Consider the following 23608-nt stretch of genomic DNA (forward strand, 5'->3'; position numbering starts at 1 on the left):
AATTACATATAATTTATATAGTGTATATAGTATGAATATAGGCACGGGGTTCCTCTATTAAGAAATGTTGTAATATGATTTTTTCTCTGTTGTAAACTAACCTAGAGGTCCTCCGATGCTCTGTAAACCAACTGATGCGAGGGAGAGGTCCCGCCCTTTTATCTGTAGGTTTCCTGTCCCTGAAGGGCGGATCCCCTCTCTCCGTAGTGCTGTCATGGGCTCCGAGAAACACCGTTATCGGTGAGTAACTACGACTTTTGTCTGCATATAACATTCTCTTTTCTTCAATTGACCCATACTTAAATCCAGATACTACAGCAGACTGCCTAATTGTGGCAGCCAATGGCTCAACAGCCAAAGCAAACAGGAGAGGGAAGAGTGGACACCCCTGTCTCGTCCCTCTATGTAACTTAATCGTATGAGAAAACTCTCCATTCACCCTAACTCTAGCCACTGGATGCGCATATAGCAGTTTGACCCAGGACACAAATTGTGGACCAAAACCCGAACAGTGTAACACCTGACACAAATACCCCCATTCTACACTGTCGAAAGCCTTATGGGCGTCTAAGGATGCAATAACTCTCTGGCCACAGTTATCAGCACTCAGCTGTACATTCATAAAAAGCCTTCTTAAGTTAATTGCCATAGACCTGTCGGGCATAAATCCGGACTGATCCGGATGTATTAATTTAGAGATAACACATGACAGTCTGGTTGCCAACATCCCGGCCAGAAGCTTGACATCCGTTGTGAGCAAAGAAATTGGTCGGTATGACTCAGGATATCGTAAGTCTTTATCCTCCTTCGGGATTACCACTATTATGGCTTTTCTCATGGAGGCTGGCAGAATTCTCCTACGCTTCATGAAAGACCACTCTTAATCTGGGCATCAACACTTCCTCCATATCTTTGTAAATTTCGGCTGGTAGTCCATCTGCTCCTGGCGCCTTGCCATTGACCTTAATGCCCGGCACAATTCCTCATCCGTAATAGGTGCCTCCAAACCTTCCCTGTCATCCTCACTCAGCTTAGGCAACTCATGTCCCCCTAAAAAAGCCCCAGTGTCTCCCATCGATGCATCCACCCGCAAGGAGTACAAATCCGCATAGAAGTCCGTAAAAACCTCCAAGATCTCAGAAGTCTCCAGCACCTTCGCACCATTTGCTGAAACCAATGAATGCACAAATGATGTACTCCTCTGAGCAGAGGCCACCAGCGACTACATATGACCCACCGCCTCCCCCACCTGATAAAAAGCTAGTCTCTGAAACTTTCTTTCTCTCCGCCCTCTCCAAAAGAATTTTATCCATTTTATTCTGAGCTTCTTTTAAGTTTCCCAGCGTCAGGGGTACCCAGAGCAATCATTTCATTCTCTGCTACTCTCAGCCTCTCACTTGCCGTTCTTTCCGCCTGTTTTGCCCGCTGCTTACATCTACTAATATCTCTAAACAGCAATCCCCTCAGATAAGCTTTCATAGTCTCCCAAATAGTGGGTATATCAGCACTCCATCAATAAACTCAAAAAACTCCTCTATCTCTTGCTGTATGTTGTCTATATCAATACTGCGCAACCAGTTAGGGTGAATTTTCCACGCTCCCCTGCACCCGGCCCGTGTCCCCATCGGCCGCAGCCCCACCTCAATCGGATTATGATCCAAAAATGCTCATGACAGGTATCTCGCGTCTCCCACTATTCTAGATAAGGTATCATGGGCCGGTGAGTAGCAAGAATACCCCCTTTCCCCAACATGTCGCACCCTCCACAGATCAATCATGCCAATTTCCTGAACATATGTACCAAACGCAGTAGTATGACCATTCACACCTATTCAGTAAGTTTTTGTTCCTATCCCAGAAGTCATCACCTATATTATTGAGGTCTCCAATGATTAGAAGTGGTATCGGGTCCCCTCGCCCCACCAGCTCCAACACTTCTCTAATTTTCTTACTGGAATAGGGAGGTGGAATATACATAGCCACTACACACAGCAGCACCCCAAGCAATTTATATTTAACCACCACATATTGACCATCCGCATCAACATACACCTTCATCTCCTCAAATCGCACCCCTGCAGGAGTCAGTACTGACACTCCCCTTGAGTACGTAGAGAAAGTAGAGTAATACGCTTTCTGTATCCAGCGCCTAGACAAGACATCAACCCTCTCATGCACTAAATGTGTTTCAAGCAGACCTATCAATGAGGCCCTTTGATCACGAGCATACTGTAAAACCGCCGTCCGCCTGGTTTTATCTGCTAGGCTTCTTATATTCCAACTCAATATTTTAATACTGTCCCCCATCATACCTCTCATCAGAATAACCTTATTTCTTGGCCTGAGCTGTCTAAACCCTCCCCCCAACTAAAGCTTTTTCCTCTCATCGAGCGTGGGGTTCCTCTGCCCATTAGAGACACTCTCCCTTGGATTACTTTCTCCTTCCCCCTCCCTCCACCATTAACGTCACAACTCTTTTCATTCATCCAAAACATTTCAAAACGTAGAACAAAGTAAAGTGGTATAATACACATTCGCAAAACACCTTTTTCTAAAGCACTCCTCTGCCCTCCATGTTATCTATTGCAGTATTGTCTGGCCAAAGAACCAGAATGGCTAAACTCAACTCTTTCATAATTGAAAAGAATACAACCAGTAAACAAGTATGCAATTAACCCAATTCTCCTCTTTCAAAGAGAAACCAATATCCCATATCCATATGTCAACGAGTTCTCAGTCTCCTTTAGCTTGTATTTTCTTAGCATTAATATCAATCCACTGGATAGCGTCCTCTGTTGTCAGGAAAAAATGAACTCTATTAAAAGGACACGAGTATAAATACGTCCTTTAGCGTCGGCTCCCCTCCCAGTTCAACTTCTTTGAGTCTCTGCTGCTGCAGCCATGCCACCGTCTCCCTCCCCCTACTGTACCTCAGCCTTTCCTTCGGCAGTTGTTTCTTCATCATCATCCTCCTTCTCCTCCCCTTAAGATCTATCTTCAGCAGATACTTAGCTTCCTCCACCTCATCCACCCGGGCAAACTTTCTCAATTTAGCAGCAGCCTCCAAGCGTCTCTGACATGCAGCGTTAGCCTTATTAGCATCCTCCCTGGCCGCGGCGCCATCTTGGAATTCACCGGCCTCTCCAGCCCCCGCATCTTTCTGCCGTCTCCGGGTCATTTCTTCCTCCACCAGTCCTCGCCGCCATGCTCCAGCGCTACCGAGACCTTCAGCCAGCAGATGTATCACACTTTAAAGCAGACAGCGGCGTATGCACAGGATTAGAGCAATAATGGCAGCGGGGGCTCTCTCCTATGCGACCGCTCACATGGCCAACTAGGACACGCCGTTGTCTTCTGCTGTTTAGAAATAGACTGATCAATTTGTGGGACTTTAGGTAAGTAGTCCCTAGCCGCTGGACAAAAGACTTGCAAATCTCTTACTTTCTGGGATTCCCGTCTCAGCTCTTGATGACATTGCGCTGGCCCAGCTATTCAAATGCTGGGGATCCTCTAAGATAAGAGAATCATAGAGCTCCCATCCAGTGGCTGGAGACTATTGACCTGGCCGATGGACCAGAGTCCTGCAAATCAATCTGCCAATGCTGCTACTGTTGGATTGCCAAAATCAATTGAAATTTGTTACCTGTGTGCATCGTTGTTTCAGCAAAAATATTCAAAATCTACCATAAAAGGAAACTAATAGTAGACCTGTAATAGATTGGAATTTTGCTAGAGACATTACGATTCAGATTAGATCAGGTGTATTGTATTGTGTTATTGAGCCTATTGTTTCTAAAGGAGATAAGCCTCTACCAAAGATATTTGGCATCGGCTTTCTCCTCTTTTCATTGAATAAGCACTAGTGGTGAGCGAACGTTCTCAGATTAGGCATTATTCAAGTGTTCTCGAAAAATGTTTGTCCCCGGTTCTGCATGTTTCGAGGCAATCCATGCATGTGATGACTGTCGAACAGCCAGGGGAACATATATATTTTGAGGCCCCCTGAAGACACTGTTAGCTCACGAGCATGTGCAGAAAACGCATTATCCGAGCTTGTTTGCTCATCACCAATAAGAACTCGGGTATGGAGGAGTCGAGAGAGAGAGCGCGGTCTGCTCAGCCGACCTTAATCTGACAGTAAGCTTGTGTATAGTCAGCATTTGGCTTTACCGGGGGCATTATATAGAAGATTGTGTATGTGAGTAAACACAAGGGTTCTAAAGCAGCTTTCTTCTAAATCTCTTACAGAGTGAGATCATCCGTGACAATCCTGGAATCTTGGATTGTCTAAAGGAAGGAATTGGAAGAGTTATGGGACTTGGAGTGCCTCACAGCAAACGTTTGTTACCTCTCCTCGTTCTGACATTTCCTACTGTTCTCCATGGTGTACTGCATTATATGATCAGCTCTATAGTACAGAAATTTGTTTTATTCTTCATAAAGAAGAAGAGGAATCCTACCCAAATTCCATGCGAAGGGGCTAGTGCTGCCCAAAGCATTTTGGAAGATTATTTCCCCGAACTCATTGCTAATTTTGCAGCAAGCCTATGTGCCGACATCGCACTGTTTCCTCTCGAGACAGTCATGCACCGCCTTCACATTCAAGGAACACGCACAATAATAGATAATACAGACCTTGGCTATGAAGTGTTGCCTATTAACACTCAATATGAGGGAATGAGAGACTGTATCAACACTATAAAGCGAGAGGAAGGATTGCTCGGCTTCTACAAAGGCTTCGGAGCGGTGATGGTACAATATACTCTACATGCTACTGTTCTGCAAGTTACTAAAATTATTTATTCATCCCTTTTGCAAAATCCAGCACAATGAGCATGACTCGCCCATTTTGGCACATCATTAATATTTCATTTCAAGTTACACACTAGTTATTTACGCCAGTAGGGTACAGAAGAAAGCATTGTGCCAGATTATCAGTATGTGATCTTGATTTTATAAACTGAACATTGAATTTTCCACTTGGTGAATATGGATGTATTGTTGTTCAAAGTCTTTGATGTTGTGTGCAATGCTGATCTTATATCAGTACCTTAAGTGTATGGCAGATTAACCTACAGGTTGACTTTGTGCCTGAAATTGCTGATACCAATTGCTTTGGCGAAATTAAATGTCAGGTGTCATTACAAGGAGTCGAGTAGCAATTCCACCTAAAGCACTTGCTCAATAATTTACATAACCTCCATAGAAAGTTGAGTAACTTTTATTTACCAGTTCCACCCATATAATAGCAGAGAACCACTTTCGCGTTTCCGCAGGCTACATCACCTAACGTTGCTTAATGTTTGGCTTGGTATGGTGATTTTGGAATTCAGCAAAGTTTCATCATTATACCAGGTTGTAAGTATTGATGCAGGAATTACTATCTGTCCTATGGAATTATAGGTGAGTAGTTAAAGCTATGTTCAAAATGGAGACTATAGTCCTTTGTGCTCATCATATTAACGGCAAGAATAGTGAGGCATGCTGCTCTATTTGTGCCATCAAATGGAACCTTGACTGCAGCCCCTAATGCCATTGTGAACAGATGTCAAGCTGTTAAAAGGTTTGTGCAAGAATTATAAAAAAAGCACATTTAATTTCTTTTGGGAAGATAAATGGATCGACGTGGCACTGCTTTTTATAAAACATTTCTTTAAAAAAAAAAATCTAATCTAATCCTGTGCGACTTTACACCTAATATAAAAAATTTGTATCACCAACCGACAACATCCAGATCCCAAAAATATACATAAGCAGTTAAGTAAAATATTGCCAATCTTTATTACTTATGATAACTAGTGATGAGCGAATATACTCGTTACTCGAGATTTCTCGAGCACGCTCGGGTGTCCTCAGAGTATTTTTTAGTGCTCGGAGATTTAGTTTTTCTTGCCGCAGCTGAATGATTTACATCTGCTAGCCATCATAACTACATGTGGGGATTCCCTAGCAACCAGGCAACCCCACATGTACTTATGCTGGCTAACAGATGTAAAACATTCAGCTGCAGCAATAAAAACTAAAATTCCGAGCACTAAAAAAATACTCGGAGGACACCGGAGCATGCTAGAGAAATCTCGAGTAACGAGTATATTCGCTCATCACTAATGATAACACAAATGGGAAAAACCAGAAAAGAGACCCAGTGTGCACAAACCTACACTGGATCAACAAGATTCTTCTATCTAGCAAAAAGTTGCTTATAGCCTGGTATGTACATTTATCAAGAAGCCCAATAGTGACAAATTTGTAGCTATATCTTAATAGAACATCACCACCACCCCCCCCCCTCCCCCCCAAATACTGTTAATCAAGTTTTTTATTCTTGGCCTGGATATGATTCAACTGTAGAAAAGATAAGCATGTGAAAATCTTGACATACATTTTGCAGCCTTCATTAGGAGTTGAGTATATATTGCTACCCAGATATTGTAGGTTGGTATAATGACTGTAGGATGTAACTTGAGACCCATACAAGATAAAGCAGTGCACTGTATTTACAAAGTTACTCCCAGATTGACATCTACATTTATATACAAGTGCTTCTAAATTAGAATATCATCGAATGGTTAATTTTTCAGTTCTTCAATACAAAAAGTGAAACTCATTTATTATATAGAGTTCTTACAAACAGTGATCTATTTATTTCTGTTAATGTTGATGATTATGGCTTACAAACAATGAAAACCCAAAAGTGATTATCTCAGTAAATTAGAATACTTTCTAACACCATCTTGAAAAATTATTTTAAAATCTGAAATGTTGGCCTACTGAAATTTACGTTCAGTAAATGCACTCAATACTTGGTCAGGGCTCCTTTTGCATCAATGTGGCGTGGCATGGAGACGGTCGGCCTGTGGCACTGCTGAGGTGTTATGGAAGCCCAGGTTGCTTTGATAGCAGCCTTCAGCTCGTCTGCATTGTTGGGTCTGTTGTCTCTCATCTTCCTCTTGACAATATCCCATAGAGTCTCTATGGGGTTAAGATCAGGCAAGTTTTCTGGCCAATCAAGCACAGTGATACTGTTGTTTTTAAACCTGGTATTGGTACTTTTGGCAGTGTGGACAGGGGCCAAGTCCTGCTGGAAAATGAAATTTCCATCTCCAAAAAGCTTGTTGCAGAGGGAAGCATAAAGTTCTCTAAAATTTCCTGGTAGATGGCTGCGCTGACTTTGATCTTGATAAAACACAGTGGATCTACACCAGCAGATGACATTGCTCCCCAAACCATCATTGATTGTGAAAACTTCACACTAGACCTCAAGCAGCTTGGATAGTGTGCCTCTTCCTCCAGACTCTGGGACCTTGATTTCCAAATGAAATGCAAAATTTACTTTCATCTGAAAACAACACCTTGGACCACTGACCAACAGTCCAGTTCTTTTTCTCCTTGGCCCAGCTAAGACGCTTCTGGTGTTGTGTATTGGTCATGAGTGGGTTGACACAAGGAATGCGACACTTGTAGCCCAAGTCCTGGATATGTCTGTGTGTAGTCGCTCTTGAAGAAATGGCTCCAGCTGCAGTCCACTCCTTGTGAATCTCCCCCAAATTTTTCTATGGCCTTTTCTTAACAATCCTTTCAAGGCTGTGGTTATCTCGGTTGCTTGTGCACCTTTTTCTACCATCTTTTTTCCTTCCACTCAACTTTCCATTAATATGCTTGGATACAACACTCTGTGAACAATCAGATTCTTTAGCAATGACTTTTGCGGCTTACCCTCCTTGTGGAGTGTGTCAATGACTGCCTTCTGTACATCTGTCAAGTCAGCAGTCTTCCCCATGATTGTGGAGCCTACTGAAACAGACTAAGTGACCTTTTTAAACGCTTCGAAAGCCTTTGAGTTAAAGACTTTTGGGTTTCCATTTGCTGTAAGCCATACGCATCAACATTAACAGAAATAAACACTTGAAATAGATCACTCTGTTTGTAATGACTCTATAAGATGAGATTCACTTTTTGTATTGAAGAACTGAAATTAACTTTTTGATATTTCAGTTAAGTGAGAAGCACTTGTATGAGGTGTAAAATGGTATCCAACGTTAATGCACATGTTGAATTTATTAAGCAATACTAACCACTATCTTGACTATCACTTTCTCTCAGTTCTGAGTTGAGACATGGAAATGACAGTTCCTGTGGTTATTTTGCCTAGGGATTCATTGCATGTGCTTATGTGAGTTGACTGTTAAAGGGAATCTGTTAGCAAGTCTTTGCTGTGTAATAGGAAAGCAGCATAATGCAGGAGCAGAGAGCCTGATTCCAGGGATGTATCTTTTACTGGACTGCTTGATATAGTTTGAGTAGACTCCCTGCTTTACCTGCTTTAGATGAAGTTGTCACAATTCTGAGCTGTGTATAACCCCGTACCCACACATAAGACACCGATTGTAATAAAACTACAGCATACAGTGCAGTAATTGACATCTCTGGAACTGGGGTCTATTGCCCTATATTATGCTGCTCTCAGATTACAAACCAAAGACTTACTGACATATTCCCTTTTAATGTTTCTTTGTGCAAAAAAAATTCACCCTTGATCTTGCAGTCAGCTGACCTGGTTGTAAACATGGTCATTTGTGACTTTTTGAGCCATAGTAAAAGTTATAGCATGGTCATATAAATGCCACAATTTTACGTAGTGCGATGTGGTGGATTCCTCACCTAAAAAAATTGCTTTTGTTGATCTTTGCTAAGATTTTGTAATTAATTTACAAACTTTTGTTACTTACACTGTTTACCATAAAGTAGCTGTTTAAAGGGAACAGGTCATCATTTTTTCCCCATATAAAGTAAAGCCAGCACCTGCAAGCCCTATGTGACAGCATTCTAGAATGCTGTTTATAACCCCAATGTGCTTTGCATAACACAAAAAAAAGCTTTTATTATACTCCCAGCTACAGCACGGTCCAGTCCGATGGGCATTGCTGGTCTTGACCCGTCGACTCCTCTTTTATTGCGATCGCCGTCCTCTTTTCTATAATTCTGTATATGAGAGCATACGGGTGGGTGCTGGCCCTACTTTTTATGGGAAATACCTGGTGATATGTTCCTTTTAAGGTGTGATGTAATAGAGCCAATAACAGAATGAAAAAATCTGGCACTGTTGTTACTGCCAAAGCACTTAGCTCTGTTACTATCTTTTGTGTATCACTGTTTTTTGTACAGAAATGTAATCTCAGGCCTGTGTCAAGAAAATAAATATTAAGATTCCCTGTTATTGAGATCACTTTGGCTGCTCCAAGTTATGAAAATGTGCACATCCCATCTGAAAAATGCTAGATTTTTATAGCTGATTCCAAGTACACCTAAGTGTGAGATGGCAAATGGTACATTGTCAAAAGCAAAAAAAATAGTTAAAAATGCTATAGGCATTTTATAGGATGAAAAGGGTGGAGTGGTTAAAAATGATGTTGAGAAGGCTGAACTTTTAAATTCTTATTTTGCATCTGTGTTCTCTAAGAAAGCAGTTGTATCATCAACTGATCTTCATGGTAGTATCAAAGGAATAAAAGAATCTACACTGTCTATAAAGAGATGCTGCTAGAAGGATATGGTGAGGACTTGGCTAATTTAAAATAATTTAAATCTCCTGGTCCAGATGAATTACATCCCAGTGTTTAGAAAGAGAGCAAAAAAAAATGCAGAACCACTAATCCTGGAGAACAGGAGAAGACCCAGAAGATAGGAGAAAGAAAAATGCTGTCCTCATTTTCAAAAAGGAAAGAACATGGAGCCAGAAAATTACAGGCCAATGAGCCGTACTTCTTCACCAGGAAATATCTTTGAATAAATTATTAAACCGTATATATGCAAGTACTTGGATAAGCATACAGTAATTAACTTTATCCAGCATGGGTTTGTAGCAAATAAGTCATGCCAGACTAATCTAATTTCCTTTATATGATGGGATCACTGACTGGGTGGATCAGGGAAATGCGGAAGATATAGTATATTTTGCCTTCAGGCATACATTTGATAAAGTAATTAATACTATCCTTATTCCAAAAATGTAAGAGATCGTAGGGGGATTTATAACTGGTTCAGTGATCGTACTTAGAGTGGTAATAAATGGTTGCACATCTAATTTGAAGAGTGTTCAAAGTAGGGTACCACAAGGCTATGTCCTGGCCCCAGTGTTGTTCAACATTTTTATAAACGATCTAGATAAGGGAACTGATGGTAAACTAATCAAATTTGCAAACAATGCAAAGCTAGGAGGGATAACTAAAGGTACCGTCACACTAAGCGACGCTGCAGCGATACCGACAACGATCCGGATCGCTGCAGCGTCGCTGTTTGGTCGCTGGAGAGCTGTCACACAGACCGCTCTCCAGCGACCAACGATCCCGAGGTCCCCGGTAACCAGGGTAAACATCGGGTAACTAAGCGCAGGGCCGCGCTTAGTAACCCGATGTTTACCCTGGTTACCATCGTAAAAAAACAAACAGTACATACTTACATTCAGCTGTCTGTCCCTTGCCGTCTGGTTCCTGCACTGACTGCTGGCCGCAAAGTGAAAGTGAAAGCACAGCACAGCGGTGAGTCACCGCTGTGTGACTCACCGCTGTGCTGTGCTTTCACTTTCACTTTGCGACCAGCAGTCATTGCAGGAACCAGACGGCAAGGGACAGACAGCTGAATGTAAGTATGTACTGTTTGTTTTTTTACGATGGTAACCAGGGTAAACATCGGGTTACTAAGCGCGGCCCTGCGCTTAGTTACCCGATGTTTACCCTGGTTACCAGTGAAGACATCGCTGAATCGGTGTCACACACACCGATTCAGCGATTTCTGCGGGGAGTCCAGCGACAAAATAAAGTTCTGGACTTTCTTCCCCGACCAGCGATCTCCCAGCAGGGGCCTGATCGCTGCTGCCTGTCACACTGGACGATATCGCTAGCGAGGACGCTGCAACGTCACGGATCGCTAGCGATATCGTCTAGTGTGACAGTACCTTAATACTAGAGAAGACAGAGAAAGGATTCAGAAGGATCTAGATAAGCTTGAATAATGGGCAGCAACTATTAGAATGGTATTTAACCCCTTAAGCCCTGAGGGTGGTTTGCACGTTAATGACCGGGCCATTTTTTACCATTCTGACCACTGTCCCTTTATGAGGTTATAACCAGGGTGGATAAAAATCAATGTTTTTTTTTTTAAAAAAAAAATTGGATTTTTTTTATTTAAATCGGATTTTTTTCAATAAACTGCTTTTTGAGGAAAATATTTTACCATCCAAAGGTTCTTCCATTATGAGATAAAGCTGAGTTGTTTAACTCAGTAGAATAAAGGCTGTATATCTGTAACATTCACAATGCCATGCTCTTCCAGAGGTTTCTGTAGGATTAGTGGGCAGTTTCTCTCCTATATTATCACAGACGCTCGCTTTACTTACGCAGTTCTCAAAACTGAATTTGACTCCGCAGAGGTCCCAGCCTCTTCTTCACGGCAAAAATGTTACAACATGAACAGAGTTGAGAAAAAGACCTTAATCCTATTGTTCTACAAACCTATGAATACAGAATCAACCCCTTCAGTGCCAAGTCCAAGAAGTTAGTCAATATGTTTCTGATTGTTTGAAGTGGAATAGATCTGCACAACACAAGAAGAATGTGAATCTAAGTGTGAGGAGGAGGAAGGGCAAGCAGACAAGAAAATGAAAGTGAAACTTTGAGCACAATACTGCAGCATAGCCACAGACAGACAAGTCTGGATCTGTTTGTGTGTACGATCTGAGGTTTATTACATTCTTTCCTTATAATGGCAGCAGGCCGTAAAAGAGACCCAGTTTGGGAATATTTTAATGAAGCTCCTTCGCATATCGGTAAGGCAGGCATGCGTGCAAAATGCAAACAATGCAACAAAGAGATGCAAGGCCTGGTGGCGCGAATGAGGCAACATCATGGGAAGTGCGGTGATGAAGATGACCAAAGAAACACTTCTGAACAGGCAGGATCTTCAGGTTGGTAAACATTTTTATTGAATCCTATTTCTAAAGACTGAACTGTCATGTGTGAGAAAAATTATATTTCTTATTATTACTGCATGTTACTGTCATTTGGTACAGTTATGAAGAAAAACAAATATTCCTTTTGGGGCAGGGGCAGTGATGTGTTGTGTACAATAAGCAGAAATTGTATAAACAATAAAATAACAGCATTGACTTTTTGTTTAGTGGAATTCATGGATTCTGGAAACTATCCACCTCCAAGATCACCATCATCCTGTTCTACAGTTTCAGAGTTATCCATCCAGGATAGTGCTTCATTAGCAGCAGCATCATCATCAGACACCCACAGCCACATATCACCATCACCCAAAAGGAAGAAAAAACCTTTACCTCCTGGAACCACCATAGATAGGTTTGTGATAAGAAGTAGCAGATTAGAAAAAGTTGATTGATGAAAAAATTGCCCAGTTTATTTATGCAACAAAATCTTCTTTCCGTCTGACTGAGAACCCACATTTCATTAATATGGTTCAGTCACTGAGACCAGGATACAGTCCACCCAGCAGAGCTGATGTTGCAGGGAAACTGCTGGATCAAGTGTATGACAGAGAAATGGAGCAATGTGCAACAGCACTGGAGGGTAAAATTGTTAACCTAAGTATTGATGGGTGGAGTAATGTCCACAATGATCCTATTGTATGTGCTTGTATAACAACAGAAGAAGGTAAAGTCTTCCTTGCACAAACAACTGATACGTCAGGAAATGCACACACAGCAGAATACTTACAAGAAGTGGCAGTAAAAGCTATAACAACATGTGAGCAAAAATTCAAATGTCTAGTACGCAGTTTGGTCACTGACAATGCTGCAAACGTATCCAAGATGAGAAGAGATTTAGAAGAGCAGGGAGGGAATACAAAGCTGCTACTAACATATGGTTGCAGTGCTCATTTGCTGCACCTCTTAGCCAAAGACTTAAGTGTTCCAGAAATAAAGGCTAATGTTGTTGAAATTGCTAAATACTTCCGTAATAATCATTTTGCTGCAGCAGCTCTGAAAAGGATGGGTGGAACCAAGCTAACGCTCCCACAAGATGTTAGATGGAACTCTGTGGTGGACTGTTTTGAGCAGTATATCAAAAACTGGCCTATTCTGATGACACTTTGTGAAGAAAATCGAGATAAAATAGATGGCACTGTCATGGCCAAAATCCTCAACATTGGGCTTAAGAGAAATGTTGAACATATGCTGAGCTTCCTGAAACCCATCTCTCAAGCTTTAAACAAAATACAGAAAAATAGCTGTTTTATTGCGGATGCTGTTGAAATTTGGAAGGAACTGAGTGAACACTTAAAAACAGAACTACACACGGACAGAATTAAATTACAAGCAGTAAACAAACGAATGGGACAAGCACTGACTCCAGCTCATTTTTTGGCAAATATTGTCAATATCCAATATCAGGGTCAAAACCTAAGTGCTGAGGAAGAGGCGTTAGCTATGACATGGGTATCTGTTGTGAATTCTGTGGCAGAGCTCCCTCTTGTGGTCACAAGTGGTACTTCGGCTGATTCTCTCTGTGAGCTTCCGTTGGTGGAGGAAAGTGGTACTGCGGCTTCTGAGTTTCCTTCCTCAGGTGATATGGTGAAGTCGTTAGGTGCTGCTCTATTTAACTCCACCTAGTGCTTTGATCCTGGCCTCCAGTCAATGTTCTAGTATTGGACCTGTCTCCTCCTGGATCGTTCCTGTGGCCTGCTGCTCTGCATAGCTAAGTTATTCTTTGCTATTTGTTTGCTGTTTTTTTTCTGTCCAGCTTGTCTGTTTGTTTTTTCCTGCTTGCTGGAAGCTCTGGGACGCAGAGGGTGTACCTCCGTGCCGTTAGTTCGGTACGGAGGGTCTTTTTGCCCCCTTTGCGTGGTTTTTGTAGGGTTTTGTGTTGACCGCAAAGTTACCTTTCCTATCCTCGCTCTGTTCAGAAAGTTGGGCCTCGCTTTGCTAAATCTATTTCATCTCTACGTTTGTCTTTTCATCTTAACTCACAGTCATTATATGTGGGGGCTGCCTTTTCCTTTGGGGATTTTTCTCTGAGGCAAGGTAGGCTTATTTTCTATCTTCAGGCTAGCTAGTTTCTCAGGCCGTGCCGAGTTGCATAGGGAGCGTTAGGCGCAATCCACGGCTGCCTTTAGTGTGTTGGAGAGGATTAGGGATTGCGGTCAACAGAGTTCCCACGTCTCAGAGCTCGTTCTTGTTTTTGGGGTTATTGCCAGGTCACTGTATGTGCGCTGACTTCTATGTCCATTGTGGTACTGAATTACCTTTCATAACAGGTATCCAGCAATCATCCATCTTTAATGCCAACTATAATAAACTTCAGAGCTAAGGGGGAACCATTCAAGAAATATATGTTTGCTGAAGATATTTTAAGGAAGGTCACACCAGTAAACTGGTGGAAGTCACTTAAGCGCTTGGATTTAGAGACTGTTCAAGTAATGATTTCACTTTTAACAGCAGTAGCTTCTTCTGCAGGCGTTGAAAGAATATTCTCTTCCCTTGGACTCATTCATTCTAAATTGAGAAATCAGTTGGGACCCAATAAAGCAGGAAAGCTTGTTTTTCTTTTCCAGATTATGAATAGGAAAGAAGAAGATGATGATGATGATGATGATGACGACAAGTGAGCTACAGAGGACAGCAGGGACAGTAGTATTTAAGTTTTTCATGTGTCGGCTGGGCTGACAGTCTAAGTTTCTTAAAATATATATATATTTCGTTTAGCCAAATTAGTTAACAAACATGGATGTTTGTTTAAGCAAATAACTTATGCTGTAATGTTATTGTTTCAGTTGAATAAATCTATTTAAATTGTTATTAAGGTCTGGATTATTTTTCTCCTTCCTAAGTACAACAGAACAGTGGTGTCCAAATATGAATGATTAACCCATTAAACTGGGGAGAAAAAAGTAATATAAAAAGTGATTCTAAAAATCTTCATCTACTTGCATGTTAAAGTAGCAAGAACTAGTTTAGGTAGAAACTTTGATTTAAATCACTGATTTAAATCAAGCCTTACTGACTAGTGATTTAAATCGTGATTTAAATCAAATCCACCCTGGTTATAACTCTGGAACGCTTCAACGGATCCCGGTGATTCTGACATTGTTTTCTTGAGACATATTGTACTTCATGATATTGGTAAAATTTCTTTGATATTGCCTGTGTTTATTTGTGGGAAAAAAAACGGAAATTTGGTGAAAATTTCACAATTTTCCAACTTTGAATTTTTATGCCCTTAAATCACAGAGATATTTCACACAAAACACTTAATAAGCAACGTCAGTGTAGCAAGAAAAAATAACACGGCACCGCTGCCTGTACTTCCCCGAAATGCCTACTGCTATGTGCCGCTGCAGAGTCCGTGAGACACCACAACGGACATTCGGGTGCACCATAAAGATTCAAATACGAACATCCATGAACAGAAAAAATAGAAGTGCACTCACCAGTCCTTATGAGTTACGAGCCTTTATTGAAAATGCATGCAGGTAAATTTAAGGGAGAACGTGGAATGGACGGACGATGGACCCGTAGAAGTGCAGCAGCACGAAACGGCCTGTGTCAGCGCCGGCCGTAAAGCAGAGCACAGCGGTGATGTCACTGCTGTGCTCTGCTTTACGGCCGGCGCTGACAGTCAGTGCAGGGAAGCTGATGGTGGGGGACGTGACAGACATCGGAATGTGAGTATGTAGTGTTTTTTATTTTTTTACTTTTACAATGGTAACCAGGGTAAATATCGGGTTACTAAGCCCGGCCCTGCACTTAGTAACCTGATATTTACCCTGGTTACAAGTGAACACATCGCTGGATCGGCGTCACACATGCCGATCCAGCGATGACAGCAGGTGATCAATGACCAAAAAAAGGTCCTGTCACACATAACGAGATCGTTAGCGGGATCGTTGCTACGTCACAAAAAGCGTGACGTTGCAATGATATCGTTAACGAAATCGTTATGTGTGAATGTACCTTTAGTGGATAAAAGAATGGATGACAAGTGTTTCACATTTTTTGAACAAGGATACCTGAAATAGCTGGTATTAAAGCATAAACAGTCACGAATAGGGAGAGGTGTTGCTTTGTTGGTAGTAAAACAGAGATTATTGTACATCTGGTATTCCCTTTGTCTAAACTCCAACATTATTTGAAATTAACTGATCCAAAGAGGATCACCACTTAATGGGTTGTCCACAAACTAGCTCATAAAACTGCCCTGCAACATTTTTTTCCTCTTTGAAGTTGAAACAGAACTATGACCCTACTCAATATCTGGGTAGCTTTAAATCTTTTACTCACCTGTGCAGCCTGTGCTGTCTGATTATGCAGCCCTGAATGTGTCAAAGATCATAACTTTGTAGTCATACACTCTAATGTCTCTGCGATGTAAAGTTACCTTTCAATACAAGCAATTTCATGTCCATGATTCTGCGATCAGGGATACAAAAATGTTTGGTCACAGGTAGATCTATTCTTTTTTTACTTTATTATGCGGTGATAAGAATTCATGCTTGTTTTTGTCCTGTCTCCCCCATATACAAATCTTCAGTTGAACATTTGGTACATATACATTATTTGTGGTGCAAATGAAAGTACTTGGGATCTTGTACACTGTGTGCAGAATTATTTGGCAAGTTGTATTTTGATCACATGATACTTTTTGTACATGTTGTCCTACTCCGGGCTGTTCAGGCTTGAGAGCCAACTACCAATCAAGTAAAACGGGTGATGTGCATCTCTGTAATGAGGAGGGGTGTTGTCTAACCTATTAAGGTGTTCTTGGAACATCTTCAGCTGTTGCACAGACTCCGTGCAGATGATTAAAATATTGTCAATGTAACAGTAATAGGCCGGAGACCTGATGGGACAGATTCACTTTCAAGTTTGGCCATGAAAAGATTTGCATATTGTTGTGCCATTTTACTTCCTATTGCTATAGCAGTCTCCTGTAAATATATTTGGTTATCAAATTCAGAGTAATTGCGGGTGAGGATGAATTTTATAAGTTTCACCACAGGATCTGCATCAGTCCCTGTGTTTTCCAGGAAGAATTTGCAGGCATGTAATCCATCCCGGTGTGGGATATTGGAGTACAAAGATTCCACTTCCATGGTGGCCAGGATGGTTCCTTCTGGTAGAGAACCTGTTGCTGCTAGTTTATTCAATAGGTGAGTTGTGTCCTGGATGTAGCTGGGTGTATCATTTACCAGAGGTTTAACCCCTTTGAGACTGTGCCCATTTTCGTTTTCTGCATTTGTTCTTGGCTCCCTTTCTTCCCAGAGCCATAACTTTTTTATTTTTCCATCAATGTGGCCATGTGAGGGGTTGTTTTTTGCGGGACAAGTTGCATTTTTGAACGACACCATTGTTTTTATCATATAGAGTTCTCAAAAACTGGAAAAAAGTTCCAAGTGCGGTGAAATGTTAAAAAAAAAAATCCAAAATTGGATTGCAATTTATTTTGCAATGTTCACCAAATGCTAAAACTGTCCTACCGTTATGATTCTCCCGGTCATTATGAGTTCAAAGACACAAAACATGTCTAGGTTCTTATTTATTTAAAGGGAACCTGTCACCAGGTTTGGCCAATATAAGATACAGCCATCACCTTTCAGGGCTTATCTACAGCATTCTATAATGCTGTTTATAAGCCCCCGATCTCACCTGAAAGATAAGAAAAATAACTACTTATGCTCACCCAGGGGCAGTGCGGTCCAATGGATGTCGCAGGGTCGGGTCCGGCGCCTCCCATCTTCTTGCAATGCCGCCTTCCTGCTTTCTTCACAGACTCCCCAGCATCACGCTCCGGAGCAGGCGTACCTATCTGCCCTGTTGAGGGCATAGCAAAGTTCTGCAGTACACAGGAGCTGGGCCTCTGATATTTGCCTGCGCACTGCAGTACTTTGCAGGGGCGTGATGCCGGGAAGCCATAAAGCAAGAAGCAGGGTGGCGATCATAAGATAGGAGGCGCCGGACCAAGACCTGCAACGCCCATCGGACCGGACTGCCCTCCGGGTGAGTATAATAAAACTTATTTTTCTTCTTTCAGGTCGGATCAGGGGCTTATCTACAGTATTATAGAATGCTGTAGATAAGCCTGAAAGGTTATGGCCATATCTTATATCGGCCAAACCTGATGACGGGTTCCTTTTAAGTGTTAAAAAAAAAATCCAAAGTTTGTTTAACCCCTATCTGACCTCGGACGGGATAGTACGTCCGAGGTCAGATCCCCTGCTTTGATGCAGGGCTCCGCGGTGAGCCCGCATCAAAGCCGGGACATGTCAGCTGTTTTGAACAGCTGACATGTGCCCGTAATAGACGCGGGCAGAATCGCGATCTGCCTGCACCTATTAACTAGTTAAATGCCGCTGTGAAACGCAGACAGCGGCATTTAACTACCGCTTCCGGCCGGGCGGCCGGAAATGACGTCATCGCCGACCCCCGTCACATGATCGGGGGTCGGCGATGCGTCAGGATGGTAACCATAGAGGTCCTAGAGACCTCTATGGTTACTGATCACCGGTGGCTGTGAGCGCCACCCTGCGGTCGGCGCTCACAGCACACCTCCATTTCTGCTACATAGCAGCGATCAGCAGATCGCTGCTATGTAGCAGAGCCGATCGTGCTGTGCCTGCTTCTAGCCTCCCAAAAGTAAAAAAAAAAAAAGTTAAAAAAAATGTGAAAAAAATAAAAAAAATATAAAAGTATAAATCACCCCCCTTTCGCACCAATCAAAATAAATCAATAAAAAAAAAATCAAATCTACACATATTTGGTATCGCCACGCTCAGAATCGCCCGATCTATCAATTAAAAAAAAGCATTAACCTGATCGCTAAACGGCGTAGCGAGAAAAAAAATTCAAAACGCCAGAATTACGTTTTTTTGGTCGCCGCGACATTGCATTAAAATGCAATAACGGGCGATCAAAAGAACGTATCTGCACCAAAATGCTATCATTAAAAACGCCAGCTCGGCCCGCAAAAAATAAGCCCTCAACCGACCCCAGATCACGAAAAATGGAGACGCTACGAGTATCGGAAAATGGCGCAATTTTTTTTTTTTTTTTTTTAGCAAAGTTTGGAATTTTTTTTTCACCACTTAGATAAAAAATAACCTAGTCATGTTAGGTGTCTATGAACTCGTAATGACCTGGAGAATCATAATGGCAGGTCAGTTTTAGCATTTAGTGAACCTAGCAAAAAAGCCAAACAAAAAACAAGTGTGGGATTGCACTTTTTTTGCAATTTCACCGCACTTGGAATTTTTTTCCCGTTTTCTAGTACACGACATGCTAAAACCAATGATGTCGTTCAAAAGTACAACTCGTCCCGCAAAAAATAAGCCCTCACATGGCCAAATTGACGGAAAAATAAAAAAGTTATGGCTCTGGAAAGGAGGGGAGTGAAAAACGAACACGGAAAAACGAAAAATCCCAAGGTCATGAAGGGGTTAAAAAAAAAATATTAAAAAAATGCTGTCATTTTCCGAGACCCATACCCCGTCTCCATTTTTCATGATCTCTGGTTGGGTAAGGGCTTATTTTTTGCGTGCCGAGCTGATGCTTTTAATGATAACATTGTAGTGTAGATACGATCTTTTGATCGCTTATTATTGAATTTAATGCAATGTTGCAGCAACCAAAAAAACGTAATTCTGGTATTTTGACTTTTTTTTCTCGTTACGCCGTTTTGCGCTTAGGTTAATTTATTTATTTTTTTAATATTGATTGGATTGGGTGATTCTGAAAGCAATGATACCAAATATGTGTATGTTTGTATTTTTTTATTTTGAATGGGGCGAAAGGGGGTGATTTTATATATATATTTTTTAATTTTATATTTATATTATATTAAATTTTATATTAAAATGTTATATATATTTTTTATTTTACTTTTGGCATGCCTCAATAGTCTCCATGGGAGACTAGAAGCTGCCATAACCCGATCGGCTCTGCTACATACAGGTGATAGTCAGATCGCCTGTATGTAGCAAAATTATTCACTTGCTATAAGCGCCAACCACCGGGCGGCACTCATAGAAATCTGGCATTGACAACCATAGAGGTCTGCAGGAGACCGCTGGTTGGCATGCCAACCAATCGGTGACCCGTGATCAAGTGTTGGGGTCACTGATGGGCGGGTTTCCAATGCGATTGCCGGAAGTGTATGTGAAATGCCGCTCTCAAGAGTTCTGTATCTTCTGTGTCATTGAAATATTCCCTCAGGCGCAGTCTCCTGAAGTAATTTTCCATTTTGCTGCAGAGTTCAGTTTTATCTGGCGCCTTTGTAGTACAAAATGAGTCCTCTGGAAAGCACGGAAGGTTCCATTGTGTTTGGGTTAATAAAATGAGAAACTGATGACACAGTTTGACGATTTTGAGGCTATGTGCACACGTTGCGGATCCGCAGCATTTTTTGCAGTGCAGAAAAGCTGCAGATCCGCAATTGATTTACAGTACAATGTAAATCAATGAGAAAAAAATTGCTGTGAACACTTTTCGGAAAATCCGCTGCGGAAACGCTGTGGTTTAAAAGAAGTAGCATGTCACTTATTTTTTTCCAATCTGCAGCGTTTTTGTACCCATTCTGTTATAGAAATCCACAGGGGTAAAAAACGCAGAAAAACTGCAGCAAAAACGCTGCAGATCCGCACAAAATCCGCAGCTGCGCTTTCTGCCAGGAGAGACATAATCCGCACCAGAAATTCCTAAGGCTAATCCGCAAAGTGTGCACATAGCCTGAGTCTGGAACGGAGTACTTGGCCAAGTTGTCAGGTTTTTGCTTTGTTTTATAAATGTATAGAGTCCTGAATTTAGTAGTAGTTTCTTTTTCTTGTTAGGAAATATAAAGGTTCGTAGTTTGTAGTAGTATTGTTGCAATTTTTGTTCTTTGCTTTCTGTAACTTTGTTCTTCTGTGTTTCAAATTCCCCTTGCATTTTATTCTTGATTATATAGAAAACATGCAAAAGGTGGTTCCTTAGTTTCTCAGAAGTCCTGTGAAAAAGGTTTTGTACTCAATGAGGATTGTAGGTATATGGAATTAGATTTAAACTCCCAGAGCCATTTGCAAATTATATTTACGTATTTGCATTTAAATAATAAAAAATGATGCTATCCAATTTACACGGTTATTCAGTCTTAAGTTAATGTTAACGATTATGGCCTTCAGCCAATGAAAACCCAAAAGTGGTTATCTCAGTAAATTAGAATATTTATAATACCAGCTTGAAAATGATTTTAAGATCCAAGATGTTGGCCTACTGAAATGTATGTTCGGTAAATGCCCTCTATACTTGGTCAGGGCTCCTTTTGCATCAATTACTGCATCAATGCGGCATGGCATGGAGGCGGTTGGCCTGTGGCACTGCTGAGGTGTTATGGAAGCCCAGGTTGCTTTGATATCAGCCTTCAGCTTGTCTGCACTGTTGGGTCTGGGGTCTCTCATCTTCCTCTTGACAATACCCCATAGATTCTGTATGGGATTAAGGTCAGGTTAGTTTGCTGGCCAATCAAGCACAGTGAAACTGTTTTTAAACCAGGTATTGGTACTTTTGGCAGTGTCAACAGGTGGCATGTTCTGCTGGAGGATGACATTTCCATCTCCAAAAAGCTTGTTGGCAGAGGGAAGCATGAACTGCTCTAAAATTTCCTGGGTAGAGAGGTGTGCTGATTTTGGTCTTGATAAAACACAGTAGCCCAACATAAGCAGATGACATGGCTCCCTAAACCATCACTGATTGTGGAAACTTCACACTAGACCTCAAGCAGCTTGGATTGTGTGCCTCTCCACTCTTCCGCCAGACTCTGGGACCTTGATCTCCAAATGAAATGCAAAATTTACTTTCCTTTTGGAGTGTGTCAATGACTGCCTTCTGGACATCTGTCAAGTCGGCAGTCTTCCCCATGATGGTGGAGTCCACTGAAACAGACTAAGGGACCTTTTTAAATGCTTAGGAAGCCCTTTCAGGTGTTTTTGTTAATTTTTCTAATTTACGGAGTTAATGACTTTTGGGTTTTGATTTGCTCTAAGCCATATACTCGGCAACATTAACAGAAATAAACACTTGAAATAGATCACTCTGTTTTGTAATGACTCTGTATAATGAGTTTCACTTTTTGTATTGAAGAACTGAAATAAATGTACTTTTTGATGATATTCAAATTTTTTGAGATGTACCCGTATCTCAATGAAAAAATCTTGCCCCCCCCCCCCCCCCCAATATGAGCATAGCAAGTGATAAGAAAAGACGACACATATACTTTTAAGTAGTACCTGTTCCAATGCATTTTCCAGGAGGCGATGGTCTCCAAACTCTCTTCACGTGGCTAAATCTGTTTTTAACCCCTTCATGACCCAGCCTATTTTGACCTTAATGACCTGGCCGTTTTTTGCAATTCTGACCAGTGTCCCTTTTATGAGGTAATAACTCAGGAACGCTTCAACGGATCCTAGCGGTTCAGAGATTGTTTTTTCGTGACATATTGGGCTTCATGTCAGTGGTAAATTTAGGTCAATAAATTCTGCGTTTATTTGTGATAAAAACGGAAATTTGGCGAAAATGTTGAAAATTTCGCAATTTTCACATTTTGAATTTTTATTCTGTTAAACCAGAGAGTTATGTGACACAAAATAGTTAATAAATAACATTTCCCACATGCCTACTTTACATCAGCACAATTTTGGAAACAAAATTTTTTTTTTGCTAGGAAGTTATAAGGGTTAAAATTTGACCAGCGATTTCTCATTTTTACAACGAAATTTACAAAACCATTTTTTTTAGGGACCACCTCACATTTGAAGTCAGTTTGAGGGGTCTATATGGCTGAAAATACCCAAAAGTGACACCATTCTAAAAACTGCACCCCTCAAGGTGCTCAAAACCACATTCAAGAAGTTTATTAACCCTTCAGGTGCTTCACAGCAGCAGAAGCAACATGGAAGGAAAAAATGAACATTTAACTTTAGTCACAAAAATGATTTTTTAGAAACTATTTTTTTATTTTCCCAATGATAAAAGGAGAAACTGAATCACGAAAGTTGTTGTCCAATTTGTCCTGAGTACGCTGATACCTCATATGTGGGGGTAAACCACTGTTTGGGCGCACGGCAGGGCTTGGAAGGGAGGGAGCGCCATTTGACTTTTTGAATGAAAAATTGGCTCCACTCTTTGGCGGACACCATGTCGCGTTTGGAGGGCCCCTGTGTGCCTAAACATTGGAGCTCCCCCACAAGTGACCCCATTTTGGAAACTAGACCCCCCAAGGAACTTATCTAGATGCCTAGTGAGCACTTTAAACCCTCAGGTGCTTCACAAATTGATCCGTTAAAAAGAAAAAGTACTATTTTTTTCACAAAAAACTTTTTTTCACCTCAATTTTTTCATTTTCACATGGGCAATAGGATAAAATGGATCCTAAAATTTGTTGGGCAATTTCTCCCGAGTACGCCGATTCCTCATATGTGGGGGTAAACCACTGTTTGGGCACACGGCAGGGCTCGGAAGGTAAGGCGCGCCATTTGACTTTTTGAATGGAAAATTAGCTCCAATTGTTAGCGGACACCATGTCGCGTTTGGAGAGCCCCTGTGTGCCTAAACATTGGAGCT

At 41.4% G+C, this 23608-nt stretch overlaps 1 protein-coding gene across 3 annotated transcripts in view; it reads left to right on the top strand.

Moving 5' to 3' along the window:
* Window positions 1–9217, top strand: part of SLC25A46 (solute carrier family 25 member 46) — a 53679-nt gene extending 44462 nt beyond the window's left edge. For 2 of the 3 annotated variants that reach the window (XM_069752679.1, XM_069752662.1), the window contains exon 8: window positions 4249–9217. In XM_069752679.1, coding sequence (XP_069608780.1) covers window positions 4249–4833 — 585 coding nt within the window. In that variant the 3' untranslated portion in view covers window positions 4834–9217. The remainder of the gene's footprint in view (window positions 1–4248) is intronic. The other variant, XM_069752672.1, reaches the window with a different exon arrangement.
* The last annotated feature ends 14391 nt before the right edge of the window (window positions 9218–23608 follow it).

Source organism: Ranitomeya imitator, chromosome 1 (genome assembly GCF_032444005.1).
Source record: "Ranitomeya imitator isolate aRanImi1 chromosome 1, aRanImi1.pri, whole genome shotgun sequence".
NCBI lineage: Eukaryota > Metazoa > Chordata > Amphibia > Anura > Dendrobatidae > Ranitomeya > Ranitomeya imitator.